The sequence below is a fragment of the Bos taurus genome, chromosome 8 (genome assembly GCF_002263795.3).
Source record: "Bos taurus isolate L1 Dominette 01449 registration number 42190680 breed Hereford chromosome 8, ARS-UCD2.0, whole genome shotgun sequence".
Lineage (NCBI taxonomy): Eukaryota > Metazoa > Chordata > Mammalia > Artiodactyla > Bovidae > Bos > Bos taurus.
Genome location: NC_037335.1, coordinates 41,634,874 through 41,660,872, shown reverse-complemented (window position 1 = coordinate 41,660,872; position 25,999 = coordinate 41,634,874). Strand labels below are relative to the sequence as shown.

The 25,999-nt window shown below is 43.4% G+C and overlaps 1 protein-coding gene and 1 long non-coding RNA gene across 11 annotated transcripts in view; one reads left to right on the top strand and one right to left on the bottom strand.

The window, feature by feature from the left end:
* The window catches only part of PUM3 (pumilio RNA binding family member 3), a 41,343-nt gene extending 35,466 nt beyond the window's left edge, over positions 1-5,877 (bottom strand). For 2 of the 8 annotated variants that reach the window (XM_059889065.1, XM_059889066.1), the window contains exons 1-3: positions 5,722-5,877; positions 1,464-1,555; positions 502-720 (exon numbers count right to left, since the gene is read on the bottom strand). In XM_059889065.1, coding sequence (XP_059745048.1) covers positions 502-720; positions 1,464-1,545 — 301 coding nt within the window. In that variant the 5' untranslated portion in view covers positions 1,546-1,555; positions 5,722-5,877. Of the gene's footprint in view, positions 1-501; positions 721-1,463; positions 1,556-5,061 lie in introns of all 8 variants that reach the window. The other 6 variants (XM_015472481.3, XM_024995691.2, XM_059889068.1 and 3 more) reach the window with 5 other exon arrangements.
* An 84-nt stretch (positions 5,878-5,961) lies between these two features.
* On the top strand, positions 5,962-25,175 carry LOC101905770 (uncharacterized). Of its 3 annotated transcripts, none has more exons than XR_009495554.1 (5): positions 5,962-6,707; positions 7,546-7,630; positions 8,370-8,531; positions 19,630-23,535; positions 24,203-25,175. It is a non-coding gene; the product is annotated as an uncharacterized lncRNA (long non-coding RNA). The 3 variants fall into 3 exon arrangements; XR_009495555.1 differs by having other exon boundaries at positions 18,761-23,535; XR_009495553.1 differs by having other exon boundaries at positions 8,370-23,535.
* The last annotated feature ends 824 nt before the right edge of the window (positions 25,176-25,999 follow it).

Here is a 25,999-nt window from a genome sequence, read left to right as displayed (position 1 = left end):
ACAATTTTGTAAAAATAAAGAAGACAATAATAGCAACTCTCGAAAGTAAAAATAAAGACACCAGTAGCAACCCTGGAAAATGGAGAAGATGCTTTCTGTTGTTTATTTAATCCCATCTACCACCTTCCCATCTCCACCCGAGATACTGCCTGTCATGGAACAAGAACAGGAGGTCTCTAACAGACTTCAAGAGTCCCTGTGCACAATGGTTCAGGCAGGGCAGTTCAGGTCAGTTCAGTTCAGTCGCTCAGTCGTGTCTGACTCTTTGCGACCCCATGAACTGCAGCACGCCAGGCCTCCCTGTCCGTAACCAACTCCCAGAGCCTACCCATACTCATGTCCATTAGTCGGTGATGCCATCCAACCATCTCATCCTCTATCGTCCCCTTCTCCTCCTGCCCTCAATCTTTCCCAGCATCAGGATCTTTTCAAATGAGTCAGGTCTTCACATCAGGCAGGGCAAGCTTCTGCAAAAACCACACTGAAGAAATCAGTGCTTACCATCACTTTTACTGTCTGGCTGGAATTTCCTCTTCTGGTTGAATTTATTTGCCTGCTGGAATTTGTTCTTTGGTATTCTATCCCCTTGCTGCTTATTCTTGAACTGCTTCACACCTTTTTTCCCAGGTTTTGTGGCAGTTTTCTCAAAGTTCTTAGATGTGATTTTAGGTCCACCTTCCTTAACAACTTTTTTGGGGAATGTCTTTGAAGAACCTGAATCTAGTGACAATAATAAATAGTTATTAGTTCAGTGATCCTGGGCCTGGATCTTTTATCCACTGGGCTGTATTTGTTACAGAAAATTACACATTTTTTAGTGAAACATACTTTGTCCTTCTCTCAAAATGGAGCACAGGAGGACTTAAAAAATTACAACAAAATTTAAAAACTTCCTCTGATTATAAAATTATAACATAGGTTCATCATAGAAAACCTACAAAGTATAGAAATACACAGTAAAAACTGCTCATAATTCTAGAGATAACCCACCACTGTCAGGTGTATTTCTGTTTTAAGCACACATCACAAGATGAGATATTATTTATGTCTTTGTGTGTGTGTGTATTTTGGGGGTTAACGACATAATAGGAGTCTAAGAATAAAATGAACATTTAGAACTTAGGAAGTACATCATATAGACAAATTCAAAATGTTTATACCTCAAAATTTCTAGCTGAAAGAAAAAAAAAACATAAAGACTGCTTAGGAAATTCGTCATTGACTTTTCTATTTTGTAATACTGACACCTGATGGAACAGTAAAGACATCACAATGAGAAATCCTGAAGATCTGGCTTGCCAGTAAACATATCAATCACTCATACACAGTGACACTGGGTCCGCCATTTTAATCCTAACTCTAACCCATGAAGATTGGAATCTGCTACATCCCTTCTCATCCCACCAAACCCTCCCTCCAAGAGACAAAACCACCACAAGGGAAGCATGTTTTGAGTATCTTACCATTGTTTTTATGAAATTTGCTTTTTTCTTGTGACATCTTTGTACCTTTACCTGTTAATTTTTTTTTCCCTTTGACTTCCATTATAGCAACTCTGGAAAACAAAAACAAAATCCAGAAATGATCACTAAATTGCTCTCATCCAATGAAGGTCCTTAGTCATCACGGCTCCATTTACTCCTTGACCACAGATGCAGGAGAAATTATCTGTGCCCATGAGGAGTCCAGGAACTACACAATCACTATTTCTAAGATTGAGAAAGTAAAATTAGACACCAATACAGAAACTAAGAACACACACACACACCTTGACTAGTGAGTGATGTTTTGGAGGCAACATTATAGTGACAGTAAAGGTTACAAATAAATCATTATTTTCACTAAGCAGGCTACAACTGTCAGTGTTTGCATTTCTTACAACAGTGGGAGGATTTTTGTGACAAGAAACTGAAAATATTACCATTTCCCCAGCCAGGAACAAACAATACATTACACTTAATCACATTCAAATTTAATGAAATAATACAAAAGATTATCTAAAAGTTTCCTATGTAACCCAATGTAGCTAAAACAAAAAACAACTTCAAATGTTTGTTATTCTTTGAGAGGCAACAGATAATTTTCAAAGACCTCCAAGATAAGACTGTTGACATACGGAATATTTCATTTGAAAGGAATCTGGCTAGCAGGTCATTTCTGGATTGAGACCCCACTGTGCACAGGGCAAATACCAGCTAACCCTTCCGCTGCCCAATGCTCCTGAAAGCAGAATGTATCAAGAACAAAAGTTACTATGTGTTATTTGTCTATTTCTGTACCTTCCAAAGTTGCATGTTCAACTCATTTCAAAATATCTAAAGCTGACCATCTAGGGCAGATGTTAGAAATATCTGACAATTCCAGATATTTCTAGACAAGAATTGTCCATTGAAGAACACATTTCTCAAAATATTAATAGGTACACGAAAATAGGTTCTGGAGTGAAAGGCATTTGGGAAACACTTAAATGAAAATAATTAACGAGGCTTCTTTAAGGAAAATCAGATTCTTAGAGTCTTTTAATTTGCTAATTTAAGCCATTAATCACCAAGCACAAGCTAAAGTAAGCATGATTTTCCAACCAGGTTGGACCACTTTTTCCTGGAACATCACAAGGGACCAGTAGGGTCCCAAAGAATACTCTGGAAAATGAATGGCCTCTGACTTAGTTTCCTTCGGTCATTTGTAACTGCACGGTCCCAGCCACTTGGCTGAAGCCTTCATAACCACTTCTGCATCCCTCAGCTCCTCTATGCAGGAACTTTCTATTTCCATATGTTTAGTTTTAGAGAAGAGTTGGGAAAGATACACAGAAAGTTACAGTATATCCCTGTTTCCCCTAATGTGAACAACTTACCATGATGCATTAACCAAAACTAAGAAACAACCTTAATATAATGCTAAATTTGGATTTTGATAGTTTTTCCACTAATATACTTTTTCTATTAATATTCCAGAATTTGTTGTTGTTGTTCAATCGCTAACTGGTCTCTTTTTTGACCCCATGGACTAGGGCCCACTAGGTTCCTCTGTTCATGGGATTTTTCCAGGCACGAATACTGGAGTGGGTTGCATTTCCTTCTCCAGGGGATCCTCCTGACCCAGGGACTGAACTTTACTTTCCTGCTTGGCAGATAGATTGTTTACCACTGAGTCACCTGGGAAGCCCATGCCTTGCATTTAATTCAGTCTTCTTTTAATTTCCACTAATCTGTGACAGTCTATCAGTTTTCACTTGTTTCTCATGACCGAGACTGGCACTGTGCAGAATGAATATCCCATATTGGGGGTGGGTCCGACATCTTCCCATGAATCTACTGATATTACGGATTTGAGGGAAGAATACCATAAAGAAGTGCCCTTTCAACCCATCACATTAGGGGAAGCATGATATCGACATGACTAGTGTTAGTAACCTTGATCGCTTGGTTAAGGGTAGGGTTTGCCAGGTGTCTCCACTGTAACGTTAGTGTTTCCATTTCTATACTCTGTTTATTCAAAGCAAGTTACTAAATTCAGCCCAAGCTGAAGAGGAGGGGAATTAAGCTCCACTTCTTAGAGTGCGGAGTATTAACAAATTGGAATCAATAATACAATAAAATCTCCACAGCAATTAATAAATATTTTGGATGATACATTTTAAGAGCATGCAAATACCGTGTATCTTCCACTGATTATTTTTTAACTCTCTCCACTGGATCTTGCCTGCAGCAATTACTGTGGTGTTTTAATGGTGACTATTTTCCTACTTACTTTTACCTTTATTATTTTGAATTCTTCTGTATGTAAACTTTATTCCTTCTCTCCATTTATTCAATCATTTATTTACATCAGTATAGCCTCACAGACATTTTATTACTTGGGTTATGGACTCACAGTATCTTTATTTTGTTGCTAAAATTATTCCAGTTTTGACATTTCTAAGTTTCTGTGTCCTTTTACCATGGTCCATCCTTTTTTCTTCTTAGCATGTCTTTAATTTGTGGCACTTCTTTCAAGTTTACCTTTTCTTATCTCTGCACAAGTCCTAAAGTCAGTCATTCTTCAAGGAACCCTGATTCCTCTTATTGAGATCTGAGTGCTAGGTATGCCTGTCACTGCGGTGCCACTGCTTCTTGGTCTTTTGACTAGACAAGGCTAGGTAATATATGTATGTACATTAGTCTTTTGTGTACAAAGAAACCTGTATTTCTGTATCAAGTTCACACTAATGTCTTGAACACTAAACATGTACCACAGGGTTATGGTTGGTAAAAACAAATTTATCAACTACAGTATTTATTTACAGTTTGTCATTTCCTGACAGTATCCATTCAAAACACTGCTTTTCAAAGTTAGTTAGGTTACATCTTTTCCCTTCACTCCTTCAGTGAGGTCATTGGAGGCGTGGGGTGGGGTTGGCCAGGGTGGGGTGGGGGGGGAGGGCGGAAGCAGGCGAAGCATAGCATGTGGGATCTCAGTACTTCGAACTCAGAGTCCCCTGCATTGGAAGCTTGGAGTCTTAACCACTGGATATACATCTGTACTAGTTAGATTCATTTTATTTAGGTCTGCATTCCATTTCCAGGCATGTCAGTTGACTTTCTTTTCATTCGCCTAGGGTCGATCATTCTTCTTGATGCACAGTGCTGATTTTGACAAACCCACAGTCATGTAGCCTCCACCACAGCACCTTACAGAACTGTCCACAACTCCCAGAGGTTCCCTGTGGAGCCCCTTTGCAATCATCCTCTTCTGGCTCTCTTGGCAACACCTGATCTTTCTTTCTACCCTCCAGCTTTGTGACTTTTCAAAAATGTCATGCAAATGGAATCAGACAGTATACAGCCTTTGGGGTCTTGCTTCTTTCATGTAACAAAATGCATTTGCTTGTAGACCCTGTGCCATAACATCCAACCATCACATTCCAGTGTCTTGGAATCATCTCCTCTTTTTCCCTTCCATTACTCTATTCAGACACTTTATCTCTTGTTCAGATTGCAGTTAGAGTCAATTTGCTATGATTCCACTCCCTGCTGCCTGATTAATCTTCCATTATTACATCTATTCCATGTTATTTACCTGCTCCAACACCTTCAGAAGTTTCCCACTGCTTACAGGAAAAATTTCAAACTCAGTCTGTGTGCTGTGTCCGACTCTTTGGGACCCGACAGACTGTAGCCGGCCAGGCTCCTCTGTCCATGGGGATTCTCCAGCCACGAATACTGGAGTGGGTTGCCATGCCCTCCTCCAGGCGATCTTTCCAACCCAGTGATTGAACCCAGGTCTCCCACATTGCAGTGCTGAACTCACTGCCTCTGGCTGAACGTAGTTTTCCCTGGGTCTCCAGATTTCAGGGGTGCCTCTAGCCACGCTCTGCGTCTTGGCTTAAAGATCAGTTCTTTAGACTCCCCTATCCTCTATCTCGGCACCTAGTTCATTTCTTCCTAGCGCTAACAACTTTCAACTGTACATTCAGATTGCAAACTGGGCATCTGGCCCTGACCGGGCGCAGAGTGAGTGAGTGTCAAACATACAACAGAAAGGCTGAAAGCGAACTAGCCCGGACCCGGACTTTAGAGGCTGAAGGTAATAAAAGCTAACCCAGCACTCTCTAGGCAGCGTGGCAGGGAGAGGAGCTGTACACCCGCCCTTCTCCCCAGGCTCCCGTCAATCCCCAAACTCCCACAACAGAGACGGCCACAGAAAGCCGCCCGGCTGGTGACAGGGTGAAACCTCTACCTCAGAAACCCTCCGACTCCAGCACCGGGCAGGGAGCTAGGCCCTCCAGAAGCACCGCCGAGTCCCCCCTCACTCACCGCACACGTGTGGCCCTGGCAGGCGCGGGTCCCGGCTCCGCCGCTGCGGCTTCCGCTTCCCCGCCTTGCTCCGCCCCCTAGCCTTTCCTCTTCCTCCTCAGCCGAGCTAGAGTTAAGGGGCTGGCAGTAGCCGGAAAAACGAAAATTCGGCATTTCTACTGGTCCGCGTCTAGTCATACGTCATCTAGAGGCGCGAGTGCGGCGCCACGGGAGTTTTGGCCCTAGAAAGTATCCGTGGGTCAATGACGTGATGGTGGCTACTCAAAGTGACGTAATTAACCCTTTCCCTTGCCGGTTGCAGAGCTGGCGGTTTCTAGAGGAGGCTGACCGATTGTGGAAGTTTGGTTGGCCGGGCTTCTCCTTGTTCTTCAGTCGCTAAGTCGTGTCTGACTCTTTGTGATACCAATGAACTGCAGCACGCCAGGCTCCTCTGTCCTCCACGATCTCCTGGAGTTTGTTGAGTCGGTGATGCTCTCTAAGCATCTCATCCTCTGTCGTCCCCTTCTCCTTTTGCCTTCACTCTTCCCCACCATCAGGGTAGCAGGGAGCATTACAGGGACATCTCGGTAGTTGGCTAGGATTGCGATCTCGTTTCTTTCAATTTCTTAGCTGGATAGTTTTGGGAAAATCACTCAATTTCTCTGAGCCTTGGTTACCTGATCAATAAATTATAGATGGCATCACTGACTCGATGGACGTGAGTCTGAGTGAACTCCGGGAGTTGATGATGGACAGGGAGGCCTGGCGTGCTGCGATTCATGGGGTCGCAAAGAGTCGGACACGACTGAGCGACTGAACTGAATGAACTGAACTGAAGTCATACATGGAAAGCGCCTAGCACAATAAATGATTTGAACAACCGCTCAAGAAATGCTTGCCATTTTAAACCTCTGCGAGTTCCTCCAGACGGTAGTTAGCCCACTTAAGGCTTTAGGAAATCAGACTAGTTAGGATGTTATCCCCATCTCACAGATGAAGAAACACACCACAAACTTGCTCTGGTCAAACAAAGCAATTTATTCCCTAACAGTTTTGGAACTCATGCTAGTAGCGAGGTTGTGCACCCTCTGGAGGTTCTAGGGTAGCATTCTTTGCCCCTTCCAGCTTCTAGCGGTTCCAGGCATTCCTTGGCTTGGACTGCATGACTGCAGTCTCTGCCTCTGTCTTCACATGTCTTTCTCTTCTATGTCTTCCTGTCTTCCATATATTATAAAGACACATGGCTTTGGATTTAGGGCCCATCAGGATAATCAAGGATGCTCTCATTCAGAGGTCCTTACTTAATCATACCTGCAAAGATCCTGTTCCCAAAAGCAGTCTCTTTCATAGGTTCTGCGGGATGGTATACTGATATATCATTTGGAGGGCCACTGGGAAAGTTGAGGAATAGGACTTGATCCCAGGGGTGTCAAGCATCAGATTTTACTGTCTTCCAAATCACATTTCCCACCTCTTAAGGCATCAGGCTTGAGACTGGTATTTCACTAGACTTGGCTTCTTGAGGACAGGGACCATCATTACTTCCCAAACACCTATGGCACTATTCAGCACATAGACAGTTGCTAAGTACGTTCTGTGAGCCTTAAGAATTACGTTTGGATAAGCTCTTTTAAGTCTCATAAGAACAGTTAAGCAGGTCTTTCCCCTCAAATTATGTAGAAAGGGGAAACATTCAGTAGTTTTGATCCAGTCAGTCTGACTCCAAACTCAAAATGACTGACTATGGACTACTATCTCTAATTCACAGATCCTCCAATGAAAGCTCAAGAGGAGAGAATACAAAACAAGAACGGCAGAAGGTCCATTGCAGCACCTATTAGGCAAACAGAATGGTATGTACTAGCCAATAATAATGATAAAATCTTCTTGTACACACCCTACCTGAAAGAGATATATTTATATTTTCAACACCACAGTTTGCATCAACCACATCCTCTCAGACACATCCATGTAGCTGTCAAACGTATTGGGTTGGCCAGAAAGTTCATTTGAGGTTTTCTATCTGATCTTACTGAAAAACCCCAGAGAAACTTTCTGGCTAACCCAATACATCAAACTCTGTTCATCTGCCTTCTCACCAAGAAGAAAAAAAAAAGTCACATACCTAAGTCCTAGATTATTATTAATGATGTTATTTATCCAATCTGTCTGCTGTCAAAAATTTCACAGTAAGATTGACTTGAGTGTTTGATTTGTTTGGAGTCAGTTGGAAGTATCTTGTGGTTTCACAGGACAACAACAACAAAAATTTTCTATAATTTTACAGTTAACCAAGTTAATTCTTCAAATATCTAATATCTGTCCATTTCCCCTATGCTCCATGCCCTCCCTTCCCTTCCAACCTCTGACAACCATCAATCTATTCTGTTTTTATGAGTTCAGGTTTTTGAGATTCCACATGTGAGTGAGATCACACCGTATTTGTCTTTTTCTGACTGACTTGTTTCTCTATTGTTTCCTGACTGCAACATGTAACTCTCAGTTTCCAGATCTATATCAGAGTTCAGGGCTGGGAGAATGGAGAAAAGATGAATGGAGAAAAGATGAAACCCACTTTTTTCCTCCCAATAGGGCTCTATCCTTTCATACCAGAGGGAGAAGACCTGGCAGTGTTTCCCGTCTATTTAAATGCCTAGAACTCAGTCACACGGCTGCTCCCTGGACTGGAAGACCATCAGACATACTGTTAACCAAGAATTTGGATTCCATTCCAGTACTGTAGTAAAATTACAGGTAACTTGGCAAATATGCTTTCATCCAGCAACAGAGATTTGTTATTTAATCTGGTTTAAAACTTAAAATAACTCTAGTTAAGCTAAAACTTAAAATTATTGTGGTATCCAAGGTAGGGGATCTCAATCTTGGCCACACATCAGAATCACCTGTGGATTAAAAAAAAAAAACAACCCAACAACAGTAATTCTGATTTAATTAGTCTGAAGTGGGACCTGGCCACTGAGAATTTGGAAAGTTCCCCCAGATCACACTAAGGTGTGGCTAAAATTGAGTTGCTTATTTAGGGAATGGAGTTCAAGTTGGTGATTTCATTTGATTTTCCAGTTAAATGAGGATTAAACCCTATAACCTTCTGGTTCCTCTTTTTGTGGTCACCAGAATTAGAGAATTAAATATAAAGTGCACTTGTTTCTCTAAGTAGAATTTCTTAGATGTAACTGTATCTCTCGTATTGCTTGAGGTCTCCTGCAGTGAGTTAACATCATTATATACTGAAAATGGTTTAAATTTGAACTATATGCTTTCAAATGTATTCTGGAAAAAGTTCTTTTTTTTTTTTTAATTTGTCACTATTTTGTGCAATTTTCCTCTTTTTCATAAAAATAAAGTGTTAGGTGTCAGCTCCCATACATCTCTCCTCCCTCCAAATCAATTCTTTAAAGTTTTAACTAATGGATTTTTAACTAACGATGTTCTTTTTGTGTCTCCCAATGCATAAGCAGGGATAAAGGGCATGTTATTGATGTAAAACATAAGTGGGACTTTGGCAATGATTGGGTTTTATTTTCAGGACCTATTAGAATCATAAATCCATGGAAACGGAGCAGTTGCCAACACATTTTCCTTTAGTAAAAAAGAACTGCTTCTGAGTAGAGCGGATTATGTCTTTCAATACCACATATTTGCTAAAAAGTGCACAAATATAAACATTAATTGTGCATTCCGAATTTCCAGTTACTGTGTAGTAGACATAAAATTGACCTGGTCCTAGTTTTACTTTCTTTGATGACATTGTTAAGAGCCACAGAAAAATCAGATCAATAAGATGGTGGCTCCGTTGGTAAAGAATCCGCCTGCAATGCAGGAGACCACCTGCAATTCAGGAGACCCAGATTCAACCCCTGGGTCGGGAAGATCCCCTAGAAAAGGGAATGGCAACCCACTCCAGTATTCTTGCCCGAGAAATCCCATGGACAGAAGAGCCTAGTGGGCTACACTCCATGGGGTTGCAAGAGTTGGACATGACTTAGTGATCAAACCACCAGCACCACCAAACATAAAATTGACCTTGTTCTAATTATACTTTGTTTGGTGACACTCTTAAGAGCCACAGAAAAATTAGATCAATAAGATAAAAGTGTATCTGATTGTAGTATAAAATACCACTTTTAATGAAAGATCATATCAAAGATTAGTTCGTATCACTTAAAGCCCATGAGTCATACTTAACACTGCACTATCATAGAACAGAACTCCTCAAGCAATAGGTACCAGCACTAGGTTTTAGCAGGTGGGAACAATGAACATGTTTTTGGTTTAACTTTTTGCTGAACTTGTTTGCAGGCTTTATGAAAGGTATTTCCTTTGCAAACTCGTGACTGGTTTTGACTTGTGATTTCCTTGACTTCTGAGCAAGCTCATTAATATATGAATCATTTTCTATTTCTCCCATTTTACTTTTAAAAACTATAGAAATGTTAAGTCAGGACTTAACAGTGATGTCTAGCTCTATATACCTACTCAGTTTTCCTCCTCATTTTAAGATGGTGAAAAGATTAACCAACAACCTAAGCCCGTTATGTCACTTTGAATTTTCCAGCAGATGCCGAGATAGTATTAGAAGGCCAAGACATGTATTGGGGGTGGGAAGCCTGTGAAAGACAAGGAGAGAGAGAACAGGATTAAGTCAGAAGCCTCAGGCCATAATACTGATCAAATCCTGATCTGAAGGGACTGATGGACAGGAGAAAGGTGTGGTAAAAAGATCTGTTGATTGAGACTCTGGTAATCATACCCTTGTAAGGTGAAGAATACTACAGAGATCCTTTTGCACTGACCATATCTGCTAAGAAGTACTGAGAGGCGCCTGAGTGGATCACCTGGGCTCTACAGTGATCCCACGCATCCCCCATGTAGAAAAGCAGCCTTAGCTCTTCCTGCTGATGTGAGTTCATCACTCTTGCCAACATGGTTGAGGAGTTCCTCTTCTCACTGTTGGTCCTGGACACAGTGAGTCCAAAACATCCAGGAGGCATCTATAGCTCAGTGGAACTCTTGCTCTATCCTCTGCCAAGAATGTGTCTCCTTTGCAGAGCCCAGAGCTGTAAGAACAGAAAGCACAAATTGCCCAGAGGACCATTTAGAATGATGGCAAGTGGGGCCATTCCTGCTTCTGCTCCTTAGTTCCAGGCCTGTGTGGTTGTCATCTTATAGCACCGTATAGAGATCTCTCACTTGGATTTATTCTGCATTCTGGAGGACAGCATCCCATTTTTGCAGATTACGGCCTCTGAGTTGGTGCTTCGGCTTCACCTTTAAAAAGCCAATGCACAGCTGTGTCACATGGCTGCCTCTGGGGGAGCAGTGTGAAATGTGTCTTGTGGATCACATGACCTCCTTTGCTGTGAAGTGTGTTCCCTATTCAGATGCTATGTTGTGTAGTTTTCCATGACTATAGATCAGGTACTTCTTAGCTTCTGGACAGTGGTCCTGGCCGAGGCTCTTGGGCAGGAAAAGCAAGTCCATACTTGAAATAGGACTCTATATTATGAGGAGAAACAGCTGGCCCTTCCAGAGTAATAGGGGCCCAATGTCATCAACTCATCAGTAGGTGACCTGCTGGTCTCTGGGAAACAGTGCCAATTCAAGGGCTCAGCACTGGTTTCTGTTGCTGGCAGGTCTACATTCAGAGGAATCAGTAGTTAGACTGGCTCTGGTAAGTGGGAGTTCACACTGCTTGGCCCACATGTAGCCTCCGTCACTGTCACTGTGGCCGCTACGTTCATGTACCCACCAGGCCAGCTCTAGAGTGTCTAGTGTTGCAAGCTCACCAATGTCAACTGGCTGAATCAGCTTGTCTTGTTGGTTGTTCCGTGGTTATTGTGGATGCCTTTTGATTGGGCTTCCTTTGTGGCTCTCATGGGAAAGAAACTGCCTGCCCTGCAATGCAGGAGACTTGGGTTCGATCTCTGGGTTGAGAAGATCCCCTGGAGAAGAGAATGGTTACCCACTTCAGTATTCTTGCCTGGAGAATGCCATGGACAGAGGAGCTTGGTAGGCTACAGTCCATGGGGTTGCAAAGAGCTGGACATGACTAAGAAACTAACACTTTGTTGGGTAGTATCATGTGAAAATGGTCACCTGCCATGTCCATTCCCATCTGCCTTTACCCTGGACCTTGTTTCCCACCGTCCTTTTCCTTCCAGGTGCTTGACTGGTTGGGGCATTGGCCAATGATAGCAATTTCTATATGCTCTCACCTTGGGCCATTTCTCCTTCCACATAACCTGGATGACTAGGTATACTCTTGCCCACTAGGAAGATTCCCTCCTCTACTGTCTCTCACCTGAATGAGGTTGTAATGCTACTATTTACTTTCAGTTTATACCCCCAAACCTTGCCAATTCACCTGTAAACTCTGCTGGAGCTTTTTCCTCCTCCATCAGCTATTTGTAAGGTACCCTGCTCTATGGCCACAGAAAAGAGCTGAGGAAGCAGGGCTGATGCAATCATGTGGGTGATGCAGAGATTGAGGCTTCCTATTTGTGCACCCGACTCATGCCCTCTGGTCTTACTTGGGCTCAAGCCAGGACATGCCATTTCCACGTTCTAATGGATTGTTGCTGGGCCCTTTTCACTTTACAGAATGACGGGTGAGACAGAACCCATCTCCCAGTGGACAGCTGTGGGAGGATGCTCATTGGACACTATAGTCAAGCACTGCCTCTCTCAGGTCTCAGTAACATGCTAGGAGATGCGTATAATTCCCCATTATAGATGATCTGGCCTTGCTCTAGAACCCCAAGGCTCTAAGCTGTGATCCTCCTTGGGCTTACCATGAACTCTGTGCTGCATTTTTTCTCACCACTGACACATCCTACACCACAGGGTCTACCAGATGCTCTGCTCTAAGTGGGGAGGCTGCTTTTGCTACATCTTGGCCCTGCTGTATAGTCCTCCCTGCTCCGGGTTCCACTCAAAGCTGGCAGTCTGTCATGCCCTCCAATGCATGGACCAGACAGAGCAGGATTCCTAGATGTGAAGTACTTGGCCGCCAGAATGTGAAAAGGCTCCCCGGGCATTGTACTTCCTTCTTTGTAATAGGGAATCTGAGATGCAACCATGTCTCTTCACTTTGGAGGGATACCCTGACATGTCCCTGACCCTAAAAATGTGCACCTCCTTTTTTTCAGTCCTAGTCTTAGGAATCTGTAAGCTTTACTGAAGTGGCCTGTCCTTGAAACTCTTCAGCATTTATTTCCCATCTTTTTGAACGCACATTTCTTACCAAGGTCTTGAGCGTACTAGTCGTGTCTTTATTTCACAAATGTAATGAATTGGTGTGCTGTTCTGCGGGATGTCCAGATGGCCCAGATCTCTTTGGACTATATTAAGACAGAAGGTGGGCGAGCTAACACAGCCCTGGTGCAAAACTGTAAATGAATACCGTTGTTCATTCCAAGGAGTGTGAACTGTTTCTGATCCTATTTTCCATCTACTTTTTCTATCCTGTTTTGCCATCTGCTGCGGTAACTCAGGCATTTCACCTCTGCTCTGCGACTGGAATAAAAACTTAGTGTTCGCCTCCTTCTTCCAGGGTCCATGCTGGAGTGTTAAATCCCATGTTCCTAGAAAGTGAGTCCAAGTCAAGGTTTTCCCATTTGTTCTCTTTGGCCTTCCAGCCCCCTCACACCCCAGTCCCTCGGTGGGGTTCTCCCCTGACAGTGGATGCTGGCCAACTCCTGCTGGTCCTCTGGGAGGTAATCTCTCCTCCCTCAACAGGCTCAGCATGTCCTCTGTTGGGTTTAACCCAAGTGACTGGCCAGGCAGCCAGGAGAGGCAGTGGGGGCTGCTCCTGAGGGCAGAGGTCGGGGAGCAGATATTGTCTTGAAGGGAGAGGCCTCTACGGTATCTTCCTGCTCAAGCAGAGTCTGGATCTTAACAAGGCAGTGCGGGCTACCTCTGCAAGTTCGCATGTTCAGGGCCGTCAGCAGAGCCAAACCGGGGGCACCCATTCATGCACCCATTCCACAGCTCATGGTCTCAGGTTGTCCCAGTCAGGTCTTTGGCTCCATTGTAACAGGATGCCCTGGCTAAGCACTTGAAACATTCTGGAGATGCACACTTCCTGAAATCTTGGGCTTGCTTTTCACATCATCCCCTTCCCCTGCCAGAGATAGCAGCCTCTTTGCAAGTAACCAGAGATGGCTCTGCCTCCCCCATGAGCCTTTAACCATCTGATTCCAGTTCTCATTGTCACTCTGCAGGGAATCCTCCATGTCCACTCTCCTTGTAGATACCTAACCGCCCTCCAACCCCCAATAACTTTCAAATCCCTGACCCACTGCACTGGCAAAGGCATTCCTCTCCACCAGATGACCCCATGCTCAACAGTAGTGACTGCTTTTTTAGCAGATGAACAACCATCTGTGCCAAGGACTAGCTGTGCCCCACATACCACTTGGACTGGGACCCTCCTTGCCAGCCTGGGATGAGTGATCTGGTCTCAAACCCCATCTTTTCATCAGCTTTCTGGAACCACTCCTGGTACCAGTGGCATTGTTTCAAGTTCTCTGGGAAACAAGAGCAGAGTTATAAATGTAAGATTTATACAAGGAATATTCCATAAAGCTAAAGGGAAGAGGCAGTGGGGTAAGAGGGAGAGCCTAGGACAGGGATGTGGGAAGGATCGTACAGGAAGAGCCCCCAAGAACAGCTTTGAGGATTCTTTGGCCTGGCTGGTGTGAAGACTCAGAGCCCAGACTGGCCATTACAGAGGTGGACAGGAATGTCCTGTTGTTGGCTTGGAGCAGCCCCAGAGCCCATGGTCTTGGTCTGGACACTGTGGATGCTGGAGGTTTGAGAGCCTGGAGACCTTCAGCTAACCCACCTCTCACCTGCTGCAGCAGGTGTCCTCCTGAAGAAAGACCTGAGCTGTATACTCTGCCTTCAGTGTTATATGACTGGTTCAGTGGCAAGGTCAAGACAAGAACCAGGATGGTCACCAGGGTTTTGGAAGCCTAATCTTATGTCTTTTCTATATTTGGGGGGAGGGGACAAGATTAATTTCTGCCATATATTCTTTGATGTAGTATCTAGTATTTAGCAACTCAGTGCAATAGGTCCTCAAAAAGTCTCAAAAAATAGCTCCTTGGACAGTAAATTATACTATACAATTAAAATATGACTTCACACTGAGTGTAGAAGTCAGGGTTTGGGAGCTACACAATCCAGTGTTTGTTTTAAGACACCTTATTGGTGAGGTTGACTATGTGCAAGACAGGGCGCTCGTGGGGACTGTCCTCGAGACAGGGAGGTGAAAACAACAATCGAGAATTTTAAATTTGGTGGCCGAGTATCTCAAATACATTAACACCTGAATTTTTATAACATCAACATATCATTTCACAAGGATTAGCTAGGATTAGCTATCTGAGAGCAAGGAAACTGTCCTTTGTTTGTTGTAGTATCTCTAGTGAAAGTGAAAGTCACTCAGTCGTGTCCGACTCTTTGCGACCCCATGGACTGTAGCCCACCAGGCTCCTCTGTCCATGGAATTCTCCAAGCAAGAATATTGGAGAATGTTGCCATTCCCTTCTCCAGGGGACCATCCTGACCCAGGGATCGAACCTGGGTCTCTTGCATTACTGACAGATTCATTACCATCTGACCTGCCAAGGAAGCCCACTGTATCTCTAGGGCCCTATACATTGCCTGGCACATAATTAGTTGTCGATAAGATTAGTTAGATGGGTATCACTGTTAAGCTGTAACTGCACAAGTTTAAGGATCACAGCTATTTTATTTGCGGGCACACAGTGAGAACTTAAGTCAACAAATTCAGCAACTGTATTCATTCAGTGGCTATTCTGTCCCAGGCACTGTCCTGGGCACTTGGGATATCTATTAGTCAACAAATCTAAGCGTTCCTGATAATAAACACCAAACAACCACAAGCAATAAACAAGGGCATGATAAGATATGTTAGAAGTACTACAGTAAAAAGAATGGAATTGAGTAAAGAGAGAACCAGACCAGGAGAATAGGTTATAATATCAAATAGGGTGGTCAGTGTAGGTCTCACTAAGGAGAGATTTGGAGAGTTTGGAAGTTTGCCAAGCACACATCTGGAAGAGGAGCCTTCCAAGCAGAGGAAAGAGCTGAAGCAAAGGACCGAGAGCAGGAGTCATCACCCTCATGACTATGTCTTTGAGGAACACGGGGAGGGGTGGGTGGCTGGAGTCAGCCAGGGAGGAAAGTAACAGGAAACAAGTTCAGGAGGAAGGTGGGAGTGGTTTGCAGGTGGTGAAAGGGTTTTTTAGGCCATTTTAAGGACCTTGGGTTTTACTCTTGAGTGAAAAAGAAGCGCCGTCTCAGGGTTCTGAGCAAAGGAGAAAAATGATCTGACATCCAAACAATAAACTTTTGCAGGATTAATGAATATATGAAGTAGATAGAATCATGCTATTTTATTGCTCATGAACTGGTTCTATAAAACTCATCATAATGATATATTATTTTTTTGCTGGTTTTTCCTGACACTCATTCTTTATCTCTAAGGAGCTGCTTGTCTTACGTAACTTGATCGTTCCCACTTCCAGCAGCAGCAGGAGGAACTATCTGCCAACCACTTAATCATGGCTAACTAGACACCATTTGATAGTTTTGAGAGCATTTTTCACATGTATTGTGTCACTCAAATCATCCAAACTGTATGTAGTATTACATTACAGATCTATCACAAATACAGAAACAAGCTCCAAGAGATGATGTATATATACTGCCCACAGTCACACATTTAATAATGGCAGAGTATGAATTTTGTCTCCTCATCTAGTATTTTGTAGAGCTACATTCCAGGTCCTGAAGACAGAAAATGGCTACATTACTCTAAGAGGGGTTTAGAGTTCAGGTGGGAGGCCAGGATGGGAATAAACACAAATATGGTAAATATCAGAATAAAGAAGTAGAGGTGAAGTACCAAAGTTTTGTAGTGTGTTCAGCAAAAACCCATAAAGAGGACGATGGTCACAATGGTTGGTGGCCTTAGATACACTGAAATGGGGCGCAGAGGGGGTGGTGGCGGTGGTGTACTTGGGTAGTGGGAATAACGCTGGCACATGCTTGGAGGTCCAGACGAGCACTGTGCCCCTGGGAATGGTTGGACGCTCCATTCTGAGTGGAAGGAAGTTGTAGGAAACAGGATTATAGCCAGTAGAAAAAAGCCACATTATATAGAATCTCAAGCCACAGACTAAGACCATATGTACTTTATCTACTGCAAGTTGCCAATGATTTATGAGCGGAGATGATGTTAACAAAGTTTTTGTTTTTTAACCTCCTTGAACTTTTTAAAAGTTCAATATAACACGACTGTTTAGTGGGAGCTGACATGAGAGGCAGTGTCTCAGAATGAGTTCCTTCAGAAGTCAACAATGAGATGAAGATTCAGGTGAAAATCCCTGATTATGGGGGTGATGCCAGGAAACACCAGTGTGGGACTAGTGGGGAGAGGTGGGAACCAGAGGCAGCCAGAAGCGTGTTCTCTGTCAGGCAGTTCACCACTCTGGGTAACTGGAGATTAACCTTGTTGGGGGACTCTGGGGGCCAGTGTGGAACACAGAGAGCCAAGGGATCCCCCCCAAGGGATGCAGGAGCCGGGGTGTTTATACGTGAGCTCCCAGCAGTCACTGATTGAGGCTGCTCTTGGGGGCGGGGATTTGAGGTTCCCCAGAACTCCCAGCCTGACACCCAGGCACTGTGATGGCATCTGGTAGCATCAGAGAAGCCCTCAGTCAGAAATGCATCTGCTGGCAATGGGGGGCTGGATAGTGTGCAAAATAGATAAGGTGCGTGGTCCAGACAGGCTGGTGGCAGGATTTGCTACAGGCAGCAACAGTAGTAGATTGAGACCTCTAAGCCAGAGAGTCACATGGGTTCAGACCAATGTGCTGACAACAGGGAATGAAAAGAAGGAACAGCTTAAGAGCTTTTATAAAGGGAGAATTGCAAGCCTTGGTCTTATAGACCTTTGTCTTATAAGGTCACAAGTAACTCAACCTATTTAATGACTGGAGTTAACCTCTGAAAAAAGTCTAACTGGTCCCACATGCATTCTTTTGAACATATTAGGCAAAATAAGTATCTATAAGACTAATCATTTAAAAACACCTATGAAAGAGAAAAGTGAAAGTCACTTAGTTATGTCCGACTCTTCATAGTCCATGGAATTCTCCAGGCCAGAATACTGGAGTGGGTAGCCTTTCCCTTCTCCAGAGGATCTTCCCAACCCAGGGATCGAACCCAGGTCTCCCACATTGCAGGCAGATTCTTTACCAGCTGAACCACAAGGGAAGCCCCAAGAATACTGGAGTGGGTACCAGTGGATCTTCCCAACCCAGGAATCGAACCAGGGTCTCCCGCATTGCAGGCATATTCTTTACCAAGTGAGCTATCAGGGAAGCCCAAAAACACCTATAAATTACACTTATTAGGGAAGGATCTGGGCAAAGGTGTGATAAAGTTTATATACTTATGGGAGAGCAACACACATCCAAATTCCAGATCTGCTCATTTTAGCCAATTCCTCTTTTTCATGGGAACACAAGGAAAAGTAATGAAGAGATAATGTAAATCAAGAAACATTACCTATGAATAATGGAGATAAAAAACAGTAAATACATGACTTCCCTAGTGGTCTAGTGGTTAAGAATTACCTGCCAATGTAGGGGACATGGTCGATCCCTGCCCTGGGGAAATTCCACACGCTGCAGGGCAACTGAGCCCACGTGCCACAACTACTAAAGCTTGTGCGCCCAGAGCCTGTGCTCTGCAACAAGAGAAGCCGCCACAGTGAGACGTCTATGCACCACAACGAAGAGTAGCCCCCATTCATTGCAACTAGAGAAGGCCTGCGGGCAGCAACAAAGACCCAGTGCAGTCAAAAATAAACACATAAATAAAAAAGAAGGCAAGTACAACCTAATCATTTGTTCACATATTTCTAGCAGGAGCTTTTGAGAAAACTCATCAAAGAATGCAGATAGAAAATGGAAACATGGGAGAGTAATTTATGGAGGCATTCATTCCGCTTCATTCTCATAGTTGTCACTAATAAGATAAGAGGTATTACCTCCTTTTCTCACCCCTCTGCTCCTTGGCTAGACGGTCAGACTTGGAAAGGAAAAGAAAGAGAAGAATAGGAAAAGGAAAGGGATATGCTCCTGGAAGAAAGGAGCTGAAATGTCCAGGAGGGAAAATGCTGAGGTACCAGAAGAGCAAAATCAGGGAAATATAACGTGCAGTTCAGTGGAGGTGGGTTCAGGGGCTCCAGAGATGCGGGGGATTCAAGGTGAACTGGAGGGACCTGCCTCAGAAGGTCATGAAACCTGGGAAATGGGCATTTCCTCAGGCACTGTCACAAACTAAAGATTAAAGTTCCCTTCCTCATTTTTGCGGGTGGCTAACCCTGATTCTGGGAAAGACTGAGGGCTGGGGGAGAAGGGGGCAACAGAGGATCAGATGGTTGGATGGCATCACCGATCAATGTTTGAGCAAACTCTGGGAGATAGTGATGGACAGGGAAGCCAGGCACGCTGCAGTCCATGAGGTGGCAAAGAGTCAGACGCGACTTAGTGACTGGACAACAACGATGTCCTATAGGACTCGTTAGGATGTATGAGGGAGGCAGAGGTTTCTAAGATCCAACTGAAAATATTTACTACCTTTGACGGGTGGACATGCAGCCAAATCAAGCTGATTTCAAAAGAAAAAATGCTGATTCTTGCAGCAAATTCATCCCTGCAGTAGAAGAACTATATAAGCTTGACTTTTCTTTCTCTGTTTGCTTTGTTGAAACTACATGTCCTGTCCTGAGACTCACATGGGAGGAGAGTGAGTGATATTCTGCCGAGTGTATGGATGGAACCATCCTCCGCGTGACTCTTCCCAGACCTGGTGCCTTTGTGGAGGCCTCTCCATGCTGACATTCTCATTAATGGAAGAAGAATCGATCTTACCCCCTTCTCCTAAATTTTTCTCTTCTTTCCATCAAATTTGATAGAAAAAGAATGGGTACATAAGCACAACGGGATGGAAATCTTTGAAAGGTACATATTTGAAAGGAAGAAGGAGAAAACAAGGAGATTAAGGAAACCAAGGAGGAGGCTGGGATGTGTGGGATGGAGATTGATGGGAAAAGGAAGTGGAGAAAAAGGCAGAGTAGAAAGGTGGAAGGAGGAAGGCAAGGAGCTTGGTAACTTTGATCCCTTTGCCTTTAGAATGCCAAGGATGCTGACTATTCAGGGTTCCTTCCTGTGTCAGCAAGACAATTTGCAAAAATACATTTGAGCCAAATTTATAGATAGAGGGAACCAGTCAAATGTCTCCTTGTGATGTTAAATTTATTTAGTGACATGAACAACTCAAAGGCACATTTAAAATAAGATACAAATTTGGAAATACTGTTTGCTTCAATTCACATTTCATTTAATAAAGCCTTCATATTCATTTTTGATGGAAGTATCCTTGTCATCAATAGAGGTACTTTTCAGTTCAGTTCAGTCACTCAGTCGTGTCTAACTCTGTGACCTCATGGACCACAGCACGCCAGGCTTCCCTCTCCATCACCAACTCCCAGAGTTTACTCAAACTCTTATCCATCGAGTTGGTGATGCCATCCAACCATCTCATCCTCTGCTGTCCCCTTCTCTTCCTGCCTTCAATCTTTCCCAGCATCAGGGTCCTTTCAAATGAGTCAGCTCTTTGCATCAGGTGGCCAAAGTATTGGAGTTTCAGCTTCAATATCAGTCCTTCCAATGAACACTCAGGACTGATCGATCTCCTTTAGGATCAACTGGTTGGATCTCCTTACAGTCCAAGGGACTCTCAAGAGTCTTCTCCAACACCACAGTTCAAAAGCATTAATACTTCGGTGCTCAGCTTTCTTTATAGTTCAACTCTCACATCCATACATGACTACTGGAAAAACCATAGCCTTGACTAGACAGACCTTTGTTGGCAAAGTAATGTCTCTGCTTTTTAATATGCTGTCTAGGTTGAACATCTGGAAGTTCATGGGTCACGTATTGCTGAAGCCTGGCTTGAACTTCCAGATGTTCAAGCTGGTTTTAGAAAAGTCAGAGGAACCAGATATCAAATTGCCAACATCTGCTGGATCATTGAAAAACCAAGAGAGTTTCAGAAAAACATCTATATCTGCTTTATTGACTATGCCAAAGCCTTTGACTGTGTGGATCACAATAAACTGTGGAAAATTCTTCAAGAGATGGGAATATCAGACCACCTGACCTGCCTCTTGAGAAACCTGTATGCAGGTCAGGAAGCAATAGTTAGAACTGGACATGGAACAACAGACTGGTTCCAAATAGGAAAAGGAGTACGTCAAGGCTGTATATTGTCACCCTGCTTATTTAACCTATATGCAAGGTACATCATGAGAAATGCTGGGCTGGTGGAAGCACAAGCTGGAATCAAGATTGCCAGAAGAAATATCAATAACCTCAGATATGCAGATGACACTACCCTTATGGCAGAAAGTGAAGAAAGAGCCTCTTGATGAATGTGAAAAAGTTGGCTTACAGGTCAATATTCAGAAAACTAAGATCATGGCATATGGTCCCATCACTTCATGGCAAATAGATGGGGAAACAATGGAAACAGTGGCTGGCTTTGTTTTTTTGGGCTCCAAAAATCACAGCAGATGGTGATTGCAGCCATGAAATTAAAAGATGCTTATTCCTTGGAAGGAAAGTTATGACCAACCTAGACAGCATATTAAAAAGCAGAGATATTACTTTGCCAACAAAGGTCCATCTAATCAAGGCTATCGTTTTTCCAGTAGTCATGTATGGATGTGAGAGTTGGACTATAAAGAAAGCTGAGCACCAAAGAATTGATGCTTTTGAACTGTGGTGCTGGAGAAGACTCTTGAGAGTCCCTTGGACTGCAAGGAGATCCAGTCAGTTCATCCTAAAGCAGATCGGTCCTGGGTGTTCATTGGAAGGACTGATGTTGAAGCTGAAACTCGAATCCTTTGGCCACTGGATGTGAAGAGCTGACTCATCTGAAAAGACCCTGATGCTCGGAAAGATTGAGGGTAGGAGGAGAAGGGGACAACAGAGGATGAGATGGTTGGATGGCATCACTGACTCAGTGGACATGGGTTTGGGTAGACTCCAGGAGTTGGTGATGGACAGGGAGGCCTGGCAAGCTGCAGTTCATGGGGTCACAAAGAGTTGGACATGACTAAGTGACTGAACTGAACTGAATTGAACTAGGTTGGTCATAACTTTTCTTCCAAGGAGCAAGCATCTTGTAATTTCATGGCTGCAATCACCATCTGCAGTGATTTTGGAGCCCAGAAAAATAAAGTCAGCCACTGTTTCGACTGTTTCCTCATCTATTTGCCATGAAGTGATGGGACTGGATGCCATGATCTTCATTTTCTGAATGTTGAGCTTTAAGCCAACTTTTTCACTCTCCACTTTCACTTTCATCAAGAGGCTTTTTAGTTCCTCTTCACTTTCTGCCGTAAGGGTGGTGTCATCTGCAAATCTGAGGTTATTGATATTTCTCCTGGCAATCGGGATTCCAGCTTGCAATTCATCTACCCCAGCATTTCTCATGAGGTACTTTTGGAGTCACCCAATGCTGTTTTCAGAAAGGACTTACAATATTCAAGTTTACCACCCAGGAATAATTGAATAATATTTCTTTGCCCCCTTAAACAAAACTGATTATCTCAGGATCCTTCTACTCATATTTAAAATCTATATTGATTTCAGCTAATTTATGGCTCATCTTCTCTAAATGATATGCTATTTATCAACACAAGATAACTGAGAGAAAGTCTTATAAATGAGAGTATCTATAAGGACTGGTGGAGAAGGCAGTGGCACCCCACTCCAGTACTCTTGCCTGGAAAGTCCCATGGATGGAGAAGCCTGGTGGGCTGCAGTCCATGGGGTCACTAAGAGTCAGACATGACTGAGCAACTTTCCTTTCACTTTTCACTTTCATGTAATGGAGAAGGAAATGGCAACCCACTCCAGTGTTCTTTCCTGGAGAATCCCAGGGATGGGGGAGCCTGGTGGGTTGCTGTCAGTGGGGTCACACAGAGTCGGACACGACTAAAGAGACTTAGCAGCGTAAGGACTGGATTTAAAGTTGATATGCTTTAATTTTTCTTTGAAGTAAAACTTAGGCAAATATGATACAGTTTTTCTAGAAGAGAGAATTTAATGGCTCAAGGCCAAGTTGACTAGTTTAAGCTCAAGATATTCCAGAGGTTCCTTGAAACCTCTGCTGTCAGACCAGGCTTGGAACCACACATAGAGAACACCTTCCAGAAAGTATTTTAGCCTCCATTTGGTTCTGGACTATTCTAGCCAGGTCAGCCTTTTCAGGAACTATGCCGCAAAAGAATGCCAGCCTCACCTGTCAGCAGCGGTGGTTCTCAACTGGGACTATTCTACCCCCTGGGAGTCACCTGGCAATGCCTGGAGATACTCTGGGTTGTTACTACTGGGTTGTATTTGTCAGAGTTCTCCAGAGAAAGAATCCAAAGGATCTGTGTATATATATACACACACACAGAGAAATTTATTTTAGAGAATCAACTCACATGATTATGAAGGCTGGAAAGTCTGAAACCTGTAGTTCAAGGTGAAAGGCCATCAAGACGGAGACCCAGGGAACAGCTGGCGTTGCAGTTCAAGTCCAAAGGCCATCTGCTGGCAGGATTCCCTGTTGCTTGTAGGAGGTGAGTCTTTTGTTATATTCACCCACCTGATAGGGGCAATCTGCTTTCCTCAAAGTTAACCAATTTAAATGTTATTTCATCCATATGTCAGAGCAAACCATAATTCAAAAAGATACATGCACCCCAATGTTTATAGCAGCACTATTTACAATAGCCAGGACATGGAAGCAACCTAGATGTCCATCAGTGGATGAATGGATAAGGAACATGTGGTACATATACACAATGGAATATTACTCAGCCATCAAAGAATGAAATAGTGCCATTTGCAGAGATCTGGATGGACCTAGAGACTGTCATACAGAGTGAAGTAAGTCAGAAAGAGAAAAACCAGTATCGTATAATATCGCTTAGATGTGGAATCTAGAAAAAATGGTGCAGATGAACTTATCTGCAAAGCAGAAATGGAAACACAGATGTACACAACAAACTTGTGGTTACCAAGCAGGGCAAGGGAGGGGTGGGATGAATTGGGAGAAGGGGATCGACATACATACACTGCTATGCATAAAACCAGTCACTAATGAGCACCTGCTGTAGAGCACAGGAAACTATTCAGTGCTCTGTGGTGACCTAAATGGGAAGGAAATCCAAAAAAGAGGGCATGTATGTAAAGGAGTACATCAAGGCTGTATATTATCACCCTGCTTATTTAACTTATATGCAGAGTACATCATGAGAAACGCTGGACTGGATGAAACACAAGCTGGAATCAAGATTGCCGGGAGAAATATCAATAACCTCAGATATGCAGATGACACCACCCTTATGGCAGAAAGTGAAGAGGAACTAAAAAGCCTCTTGATGAAAGTGAAAGTGGAGAGTGAAAAAGTTGGCTTAAAGCTCAACATTCAGAAAATGAAGATCATGGCATCAGGTCCCACCACTTCATGGGACATAGATGGGGAAACAGTGGAAACAGTGGCAGACTTTATTTTGGGGGGCTCCAAAATCACTGCAGATGGTGACTGCAGCCATGAAATTAAAAGATGCTTACTCCTTGGGAGCAAAGTTATGACCAACCTAGATAGCATATTGAAAAGCAGAGACATTACTTTGCCAACAAAGGTCCATCTAGTCAAGGCTATGGTTTTTCCTGTGGTCATGTGAGAGTTGGACTGTGAAGAAGGCTGAGCGCTGAAGAATTGATGCTTTTGAACTGTGGTGTTGGAGAAGACTCTTGAGAGTCCCTTGGACTGCAAGGAGATCCAACCAGTCCATTCTAAAGGAGATCAGCCCTGGGATTTCTTTGGAGGGAATGATGCTGAAGCTGAAACTCCAGTACTTTGCCACCTCATGAGAAGAGTTGACTCATTGGAAAAGACTCTGATGCTGGGAGGGATTGGGGGCAGGAAGAGAAGGGGACGCCAGAGGATGAGATGGCTGGATGGCATCACTGACTCGATGGACGTGAGTCTGAGTGAACTCTGGGAGTTGGTGATGGACAGGGAGGCCTGGCGTGCTGCGATTCATGGGGTCGCAAAGAGTCGGACACGACTGAGCAACTGAACTGAACTGAACTGATGCATATGCATAACTGACTCACTTTGTTGTACAGCAGAAACTAACACAACGTTGTAAACCAACAATACTCCAATAAAAATTGATTTAAAAAACCAATTAATTTAAAAAGAAAACATATACAAACTACTATACATAAACTAGATAAGCAACAAGGATATATTATATAGCACATGGAATTATAGTCATTTTCTTGTGATAACTTTTAGTAGAGTATAATCTGTATTGACTCACTATGCTATATACCTGAAACTACTATCTTAAATCAACTAGACTTCAAATATTACACTTACTTAACATTACATTATTTTTATTAGTATATACAAATATTAAATATGTTTATATAACATAATAAAAAATCGGGGCTTCCCTGGTGGTCTAGTGGCTAATACTCCACGCTCCCAAGGCAGGGTACCCATGTCCGATCCCTGGTGGGGGAACTAGATCCCACATGCTGCAACTAGAGTTAGAAGGCGCACCTAAAGATCCCACATGCTGCAACTAAGACCTGGCACAAGCAATGAATAAATTAAAAAAATATATATATATAATAATAAATAACAGGAAAAATAATAAATGTTATCTCATCCAAAGGACCCACACAGAAACAACCAGAATAACATCTGAGAGCAGAGCTGGGCACAGTGCCCCAGGCAGAAGCACAAAATTAACTATGACGGGATGGGGGTTATTGGCCTCTAGCGGGTAGAGGTGAGGGGGGGCTGCTACAGCCCTGTAACACACAGGACACACCCCCACAACAAAGGCTCATCCAGCCCCAACTGTCAATAATGCCGAGGTTGAGAAATGCTGTTCCCAGCTCCAGTCACAGACTTGTAATGTGACTATAACATCATTGAATGGAAGTGATGAGACTTTTCCTGTTTGTAGGGAGCTGTCAGAATCATCTAGAAAGAAAGTAACTCATGGATATGAAACCTCT